Raw genomic sequence first — 9,107 nt, forward strand, 5'->3', positions numbered from 1 at the left:
AAATATGTAAAAAAAAAACAAAGAAAAAAGAGAGAGAACAATCAGAGAACAATCCACTCAACTGATGCCAGGAAATATGATACCAATTACAGTTAAAATATTTGCTTATATTCACCAGCCAGGAATAGGTACAATGAACTTTTTTGCTTTTAAGGTTTTCCATATATCTGCTGGTTTTAGGCAAACAACTTCAGGAAGTATGAAGTATGTCAGGTAAGGTTGGACAAAGATCCAGTGTTTCCTTGTTAACACCCGACTTATTAACACATGAGCAAATCACCTCAGAAACAATTCATCAAATGTAAAATCAGCTTCTTCCCTCTCAGTCCCTGGAGCTCATTCCATTTTAAATGCAGAGGGACGATCAGAACAGGGAGTCGCATGACAGAGAACGCTCTGACCTTGGATGATATAGAGAAACTAAACAAATAGGATTGGTTAAAGATCTGCTTTTATGTCTGCCCCAACTTTGTTAGATGGTTCACAAAGTCTAAGTGCTGTCCAAATGACTTTGTGACAATGGTACTGTCACAAATTAAGATGATTCCTTTTTAAGATTTTCAAAAAACTATGTTAAGAGCCCTACAAATGTGGAGTGGTTCTACAAATATATATCTATGTACGTATGCAAAACAGATTTTCCAGTAAAATAAAGTACAGAAGCATCTCATGATATGCAAATCAAATCAATGTAATGAACATTTGTTACACAGGGCTCATAGTTCAGTGACTTTCCCTTACACTGATGTTGATCTTCACCACAGTGAGAACTTTTAAATGATTTTAATGACTTCAAACCAATTCTGTCATCACATCTTCCTGTCTGCTGCCCAGCATTAACACCAGGCTTACTGACTCCCTCCTCATTTCTGATTGGGTGGCAGCATCCAGTTCGCTCATAAGAAAGTAGAACATGTTGAGAGATTGTATCAGTCCAGCGCAACCATTTAACCCTTGTGCTTGTGAGGATTGAGGCAAATGATACAAGTGATGCGGGTGTGGGGTCGGTTGGGTTGGACCCCATTTGTAAACACAAGGGTTAAACATAATGACTACTCTGAAGGTTTTCTATCTGTTATTGGCAACAGTTGGTATGTAATGTTATTTTTTTAATGGATTTTTAGCATATTTAATATGTTTGCAGCTGTAATAAATAACCACTATTGATTTTCTTTTCAATTTTCTCTTTAGCTCCTTCGGCAGCATTGGCACCGTCGTCCCCTTTGGATTCTAAATCCGTTCACGTTGGCCAGAACGTGACCTTGAAATGTTTCTACCAACGCAATAATGGACTGATATTTTACTGGTACAAAAAAACCGTGGGGAGAAAAGCCCAGCTCATAGCTGAGTTCTACAAACACAAGCAAAACTGCTCTCTTCCCAGAGACCCGATCACCAGAGATCCACGGTTCAAACTGGAATGCAGCAGCAGCGAATTCCACCTGAAAATACTAGATGCGCAAATGTCAGACTCGGCTACTTACTACTGTGTCAGCCTGTTTTCTCACGCGTTTGAATTCTTGGAGGGCATTACTGTCCATGTGGAAGGATTGGGCTTGAAAACCGAAGGCGTCGTAAACCTGTCAAAATCGGAGAACGTCCAGCTGTTTGGCTCTGCAACGATAGGCTGCACGTTACGAAATGGGACAAACGATGGAGAGCACGCTTTATACTGGTTCAAAGGCTCTGAAGACTCTTTCCTGAAATTGATTTTCACCCACAAAAGCAGCGACAATATGAGTGACAAGAAAGCAAACACAAAAGCACACAGCTGTGTGTACGACCTGCCTCTGAATGGCTTGGATGTGTCTCAAGCTGTGGACTACTACTGCGCTGTCGCCTCATGCCGACAGATTCTGCTCGGAAACACAACTAACCTGGACTCAATATGTGAGTACTGATATCACAGTTTATGAATTAAACTTGTGAAATCCTTTCAAATTGTCCTTTCAAAAGAAAAGACAAGTAAGAACTCTGTCTGTATCGTCTCCCTCTATGCAGATGACTCAGTTACCATATTTCTGAGTGCAGCCTGTGCGTTCACCTCTGCCCTCAGTCTTTTACTGGCTTTATCAGTGTGCAAGATCATTAAGAAAACAAAATCCATATTTTCAGGTAACACAATTTTCAAATGTTATTAATTTTACTTAAAGATTTTTTTTATTAATAATAATTGGCTTTGTCATCAAACAAGCATTTCCTTTGTCACAAGCAGAGCCCCAACCAAAGCGCCCGCCGGCTCATGTGAAGGTGAATTAACCTTTAACATTTAAACTTCATCCAGTCACAGTTTTCCTGCATGTTGCAATGACTATAAACACTTCATTTTTTTGTTTTTGTTTTGTTTTTTTACAGAACAGAGAAAAGAGCTATCGCACTGCTGTAGCCGTGGCAACCAACAGATCAATGAGACAGAAGGACGGAGTCTGGAGTGAATGTGTCTACTACAGATATTAGAAGGTAGACATTTTTGTATGTGTGTCTCTGAAGATGTAGTACTGAGTCTGTAGTTAGAGGTATGAGGTTTTCATTTTGTAATACCTTTAATATTATTATCATCGGTTACAGAATGAACTCCTGCCTCTTGAAAACCTTAGATGTACAGAAACCTTTAATTCAGAGCTGAAAATATTTTTGGTGTAGTGATCTAACAGTCCCACTTAAGAACATTTGTTTTTTTTATGTCTTTGATATCTGTATTTTAACAGTATTCTTTTAATGCAATGCCTTTAAGCTTATCATTTTTTTCATGTATTATTACTCTGGATATCCTGAAAAGCATTTTGAATTGATTTCCGTTTGAATGATGCTATATAAATAAACTTGCCTTTCCTCCATGAGTTTTTGTAGCAATATTTGTTTTTGCCAGTCGTTTTTATTGATCCCATTTGACAAAGGGATGTGAAAACCTAATGTAGAAGCGCAATGAGGAGAAGGCTGGTATCAGAGTGAGAAGGGAAAGGTTTGTTTCTTTACTGGATAATTATCACAATAAATCCATCCAACTATAGCATAAGCTACAAATTATGACTGATAATTATTTTTCTCAGAGAGAATATCTCTTCCCAGTGCTTTCAGTGCATGGAAATAGAGTCTTTGTGCTTTCTTCTGCACTGTTTGTAGAATGAGTCAGCAATCCTTTATGTATAACCCTGAAAAGGTCTATACATAGAGTTACTGGCTTCTTTTTTGTTATTAATGCTTAATTATTAAAGTATCAGCAGTATTATGCAACAAAATGATTGATTTGAATTATTAATTGAGAGTAAATAACATAGAATATATGACAAAGCTAACATTGATTAGAAGCACTTAATGTCTCTGTTTCCAGATTAAACAAAAATCCAAACTGTGTTGCTTTCACCTAATCTGCCAAATACATCAGTAAAATGGAGGCGGAGCACCAAGAGTCGAAGGCGTTTTCTCTACGCTTGGAGATAAGCGTCTGTTTTGACTTTCACAGGGATCAGATGAGGAGATAATCTATTCAGGACACCTACTGTCCTAGATGTCTCTGCCTGTAGCATCAGTCCTGAGCTGTCCTCCATTTTTATGCTACCTGTGTAAATGCGCAGCGTAGGATTGATTTATTAATGCTTTGAAAAGTAATAGTTTTGACCTCATCTCAAATAAGTAATGCATTTCTGGCAGGGATTCATTTTTAGGAGCATTTATTTTTCACAACCCTTGCAAGGTAAGATCTGTGGACGTGATGCTAGCAAAGCTAGCTGTACAGAGATATGTTGCATCGGCGATGAAAAAAAGTTGTCACTCATGCGCTTAATTATTGTGTGGAGGTGTTGACTGAGGTGTAGCAAATATGGAACAATGCTGTGAGCAAAATCTGCATTGATATGACATTCAGCAACGATCCGATTCTTCTGGACGGATCTTTACTGATTAAATTTATTTCAGCTTTAAGTATTTAATATCTAGGTGCTTTATGGGAGTGTGGATCTTTCAGATCAATTTGAGAAGCAGTTTTGATAGGTAAAACTTAATGTTTTTGTGTCACGTAGTGCAGGGTCTTGACTTGGTCTTGACTACAACTCTGCTACTTGGCTCATCGGTTCCATGTCCTCCCTCACCCACCTTCTTTCCATCCCCTTTCTGTTGGATTTCTTTCAAAATAAAAGCCACTAGTGGCAAAAAAAGTGAAGTTCATGCTATGTTAGGAAAGGAGACGAAATGTTTCCATCCCTGAAATTATGATGCATAGAATCACATATCTAAGTCTAAACTATGTTACAGAGTAAACATAATAAAAACATGCTTTATCTGTGGCATTGTTCATTAAAATGACACATTTCTAATGTATTAAAATTAAATACGATCAGTTCACTTAATGATATTAGCGATTAGGTTATGCATTCAGCAAGTACTTTTACTTTTAATACTTAAGTATTTTTAAAAGCCAGTACTTTTTTACTTTTACTTAAGTAAATTTTTGAGTTCTTTCTCCACCACTGGATGAAACCAAAATCAAAGTTTTGATAAACTAAGAAACTGAAAAAAAAGAAATCCCCAAGTACAATTAGAATTTAAAGAAATAGTACTTTATATTTATTGTGACTGTTATATAATTAACTGAACTGAACTGAAGTGTTAAATAATTGAAGTTTTGATTATAAAAATTTCTACTCTATGTCATTTCTCTTGCTTGCTTGTTTCACACTAAAACCCATAAACATCACATTTTGCTGCCCTAACTACTGGAAGACAAAACAAGGCCAGAACTCCCACGACAGTCTGACTCATTCAGCTGCTTTAAATAACCACTTTTTTTTCTTACTATGTTGCTTCCTCAGGAATCAGCAAATCATGCTTTTCTGTGCTAAATTTTATGAACCAATCAGAGCTGATAGAAGTGGCAGAATGTAGAACAGCCTGGTGTTGGTAAGTCTACGCATGGTAATTTTCTGCCATTTCAGTTGGGCTTGACTGCTGCAAATAAGTGGAAGTACAGAAGCAGATGCGAAGATGGTTTTCTTTGCAACCGTGCTCCTGCTCTGTTATTTGTGTGAGTACAAACAAAAAAATGTAGATTGAAGGAAATCTTTTTTCTCCTTCTGTGTGCACAAACGTGATGATTTCCTGTGTGTTTTGTTGCAGGTGAAGCAGAGTTCAGTGACGTCTCTCAGCCCGTTTCTGTACAAACGCTGAAGATCGGAGAATCAGTGACCATCGAATGCTTCATAAAGAGTATAATTAATGACAGAGTGTGGTACAAACTTACAGCAGACAGAAGACTGCAGGTGGTTGCAACGTATTCTTCTCGCTACAATTGGAGTGCAGTTAGTGTTGATGAACTGAAACATCGCTACTCAGTAAACTCCATTGGGAACAATAATCACCTGACCATATCAGCAGCGTCTTGGGATGACGCTGGAACGTACTTCTGTGGAGTTTTGCGGCTATCTGACATTCAGTTTGGGTCAGGAACCTTGTTGATGCTAAAAGGTATTCAGTTTATTCTCATATCAATTTAGTTTTAGTTGGCTCTCTGATTACAGTAGATCTGATTTCTTCTCCAAGGTGTGAAGCTGAACCACTCTGATGTCCAGCAGCCAGTCTGGTCAGAGGACGCCGTGCCTTTCAGCTGTACTTTCCACGCCGCTCAGTGCACAGCAGAGGACACTGGGGTCATGTGGCTGAAAACCTCTCAGCGTTCCGCTCCAGAAGTTATTCACGTGTCTGGGAAAACAGACGACTCCTGTAGGAGGACCGAGCGCGGAGAAATGACCTGCGAGCACAAGCTCTTCATCAGAGACGTCGACTCCGACGGAGGTGGAACCTACTACTGCGCCGCCACCGTGTGTGGACAGACACAGTTTGGAAATGTGGCCATGGTTTTTAACAGTAAGAGAGTCACTAAATGGTTTCTATCTAGCAGTGCACTTCAAATCGGTTCAATAATAAAAACAAGATTATAAAAATTCGGCTCAACCTATGAAATGTACAGATTTATTGCACACAAAGCCTTTATATACATTGAATTTGATGATCATGGCTTACAGATCAAAAAATCAAAAAATTGTTATAATTCATATAACATTTTTGATAAAACAAAAACAAAAGAAACATAAAATATATTATGTCCATATCATGACCTACATGAGTCATATGAAAGATTGCTGACTTAACAGTTTTCCAACAGAAAGTGACTGACAGAAGGGTAAGTAGGGTAAGTCACAGTTAATCATTGTAAATTAGCTGCCTGTTCACACATGTCTATATAAAAACATGTTAATTGAAATTTAAATAAGATGAAAAGTCTGGTGAAGAAAAAAAAAGTTCACAAGCAACATAGAAGCAAAACACATTGAAGAAATGTAGAGAGAAGTTTTAACTAAGCGTAGGATACCAAAAGAATTAGTCTCAGTTACTGTAATTAATCAGAATGACAACATAATTCACTAAAAATGTGTGAGAGGATTTAAAATTTACACTATTTCAACACATTTTCCCTGACTGAAATATATTACCTTTTTGATGACGTTCTGATTTATTTAAATGCACATTTATTCTCTATGTGTCCTTCTGTTTGAAGGTGGACTGAATCCAACTGTTGTTGTTCTGGTGACGTCAAACATCATTTTTGGAATCACGATTCTCCTCCTTTCCTGGATGCTTTGTAAATCCCGGAGGAAAGCGTCTGCTGGTATGTAAAACTACGCACAAAAATCAGATAAATGTTACTTTTGCATTGAGCTGATCAGAGGTTTTACTTTTAATCATTCTCCAGGGCCCCCAAAAAGATCTTTTGTTGATCAGGTGAGTTCATCTTTTCATATTATGCCACAGCAAATATGTAAATTCAAACGATTATTTCATACAGCCTCCTCTTACAGACTGCAGAATCCGTCATCTATTCGAGTTTGTCTTCGCCCCACCGAAGCTTCGATTGCCAATCGTCCACGGTGACGTACAGCACTGTGGACAGTGTGGTTTATTCTGACACTAGAAGCTGAAGAACAGAACCATCTTGGTTGTCGAATATATGTCTTTAAGGAATGTATAATAATGTTAATAGTAAGACACAACTGACTAAGATAGCAACAGAAAAATCGAGAATATCACAGGGATGGTAATAATGAAATATCGAAGAACTGAACGGAAGATTGATTTGTATAGCAATCTCTATGGAAACTCTGTTATGGCCTGCCGACCTGTCCAGTGTGACACCCTGGATGCCCTCTTGCTCCCTTAGCCCAATGGGATAAGGGTGTAAGAAAATAGATGGATGGATGGACAAATGGATGCATGGATCTCTATGGAAACTAAAGCCCATACTTCAGAACCTGCTTGAACATGTGTTGCTGTTGATTTTTTGTATTATGTTTGTGTTCTAACACTGTGATTTATTTGTGAAAGTGCTATAAAGTTTTACCATTGTTGTCTTAAATCATCAGACAAGGACAGTGTGAAAAGTGGCCATGGAGATGTAAAAGGGCAACAGGATAATGCAAGGCAATGTAAGGCTGTGGAGGAGAAGACATGGATGGGAAGGAACAGAAAGGCATAGAAGATGGGAAGGAGAAGAAGGAGAGATGAGAATGAACCACAGATTAAGAAGTAGTGTGGAGGATTAGGTTTGCAATACATCTTAAGCTAATAACGTGGTCCAGACTTTGACTTTTGATGTCTGACAACAGTCTGAAAAAATATTTATTTCCCTTCATGATGTATAAGGACTGGATAGTTTGAAGGCTATTTGTTCTCCAATATTTGCTTTATTTATTATAAGTTGCTTGATCAATAAACACTTGTTGATAGATTTTTATTTAACCGTTTCATTAAATATATACACACAGTAGATTTGATTGTTATTTTTTTAACACTGTTTTAATTCCACAAGTAAAATTCTTTTGTTTTAAATGTATGGTTTCACATTATAATTCTATACAATCAACAAGCTGCTAAACTCTGACATTTTGCAAAAAGTATTGCATGCCATTTCAGTTTGGCCTCCCCAAACCAAGCTCCCAGGCTGAGGTAGAAACACAGCAAACCCCTGGTTTGGAAACAAAGTAAATGAAAAAATGGTGATGAGTGAAAAAAATATTTCTAATCTTCCTAAAGATTTACTTTTAAAGGATTCTGTTTGTGAAGTTGAAAGTTACTCAGAAGAAACTACTTTATCGACAAGATACGTTTTTCTGAATGAAATAAACAAAAAGTAGAATAATCTGTTGTGAGTAAACTTGATATTTATTCAAAAACAGTAAAATACAACTATTGCGTTTTATTACAAAGAAAAAAATTATTATAGTTTGTATGCATCAAATATATAATAATATAAAGCCATAGAGTCATTACAAGTGTGAGTGGGTAATATTACATTAAAGTGCTAAATATAACATAGAAACATAAAGAAAAAAAGTGGACGTGATTTGTTTTACACAAACAACTCATATTTCTTGTAACATTAGGTATTAAAATCATCCAGACATATCCCATGATAAATGAATAGGACAAATAAATGAATATTTTTAAACTAAATAATTTTGGAAAGAATTGCTTCAGTCAATAATCGAGGCATGAAAAAGTCCTTGACCGAAGGGAACTTTTGGATTGCTCGATATTTTGACCTTTGACCTGTGGTAACAATGCGATGAAAAGCCAGGATTTTTGACGAGAGACGTGGTGCTAGTGCGAGCAGCAATATTTAGCAGTGTATCGTCTCTGTGGTGCAATTGGTTAGCGCGTTCGGCTGTTAACCGAAAGGTTGGTGGTTCAAGCCCACCCAGGGACGTACGTCTTCATTCTAGACAATTCAAACAAGAAAAGCAAACAAATGTTCTGAGGTTGATGAGCACTGATTGGTGGACAATATCTAAAATTCTTGGCTGCTGCTTTTGGAAAAACTTGCTTAACCCTTTTACGCCGGAGTTTCAAGCGTCTGCCTAAATAAACCTTCCTTATTTTAACTGTAAGTAGTTCTTTAAATGTCCTGTGAGATGATATACTTACCCATGTATCGATAACAACTGGAACTTTCAATATCCAGCAAGTTATTTTCGCAATATGCCGTCTATAAAACGAGTGCCCCCCGGATTAATTACCTCTCTGCAGCTGCAGCTGTGAAGTTGCCGTATTAACCCGAT

General features: G+C 37.3%; 2 protein-coding genes and 1 non-coding gene across 3 annotated transcripts; all 3 read left to right on the top strand.

Moving 5' to 3' along the window:
- Positions 1-25: 25 nt before the first annotated feature.
- LOC103140687 (uncharacterized) lies at positions 26-2,773 on the top strand. The gene is made up of 8 exons (XM_016673320.1): positions 26-213; positions 714-763; positions 885-1,091; positions 1,192-1,890; positions 2,002-2,115; positions 2,216-2,250; positions 2,356-2,460; positions 2,563-2,773. Exons 3-7 carry the CDS (start codon positions 1,049-1,051, stop codon positions 2,455-2,457), a joined length of 993 nt encoding a protein of 330 aa, XP_016528806.1. The 5' UTR covers positions 26-213; positions 714-763; positions 885-1,048; the 3' UTR covers positions 2,458-2,460; positions 2,563-2,773.
- Positions 2,774-4,912: 2,139 nt separating this feature from the next.
- Positions 4,913-7,767, top strand: LOC103140658 (uncharacterized). The gene is made up of 6 exons (XM_007555903.2): positions 4,913-5,020; positions 5,113-5,460; positions 5,536-5,859; positions 6,551-6,661; positions 6,746-6,774; positions 6,852-7,767. Exons 1-6 carry the CDS (start codon positions 4,981-4,983, stop codon positions 6,969-6,971), a joined length of 972 nt encoding a protein of 323 aa, XP_007555965.1. The 5' UTR covers positions 4,913-4,980; the 3' UTR covers positions 6,972-7,767.
- A 914-nt stretch (positions 7,768-8,681) lies between these two features.
- trnan-guu (transfer RNA asparagine (anticodon GUU)) lies at positions 8,682-8,755 on the top strand. Its single transcript has one exon. It is a non-coding gene; the product is annotated as a tRNA-Asn (tRNA).
- The last annotated feature ends 352 nt before the right edge of the window (positions 8,756-9,107 follow it).

The sequence above is a fragment of the Poecilia formosa genome, unplaced genomic scaffold, assembly GCF_000485575.1.
Source record: "Poecilia formosa unplaced genomic scaffold, Poecilia_formosa-5.1.2 Scaffold73, whole genome shotgun sequence".
Taxonomy (NCBI): Eukaryota; Metazoa; Chordata; class Actinopteri; order Cyprinodontiformes; family Poeciliidae; genus Poecilia; species Poecilia formosa.

Excerpts from the sequence above, each read along its gene's own strand:
- LOC103140687 (XM_016673320.1), top strand. The coding sequence starts at position 1,049 with ATGACTACTCTGAAGGTTTTCTATCTGTTATTGGCAACAGTTG. Across the intron at positions 1,092-1,191 it reads TCTGTTATTGGCAACAGTTG|CTCCTTCGGCAGCATTGGCA; the intron begins GTATGTAATGTT and ends TTTTCTCTTTAG. Across the intron at positions 2,116-2,215 it reads AACAAAATCCATATTTTCAG|AGCCCCAACCAAAGCGCCCG; the intron begins GTAACACAATTT and ends TGTCACAAGCAG.
- LOC103140658 (XM_007555903.2), top strand. The coding sequence starts at position 4,981 with ATGGTTTTCTTTGCAACCGTGCTCCTGCTCTGTTATTTGT. Across the intron at positions 5,860-6,550 it reads TGTGGCCATGGTTTTTAACA|GTGGACTGAATCCAACTGTT; the intron begins GTAAGAGAGTCA and ends TTCTGTTTGAAG. Across the intron at positions 6,662-6,745 it reads CCGGAGGAAAGCGTCTGCTG|GGCCCCCAAAAAGATCTTTT; the intron begins GTATGTAAAACT and ends ATCATTCTCCAG.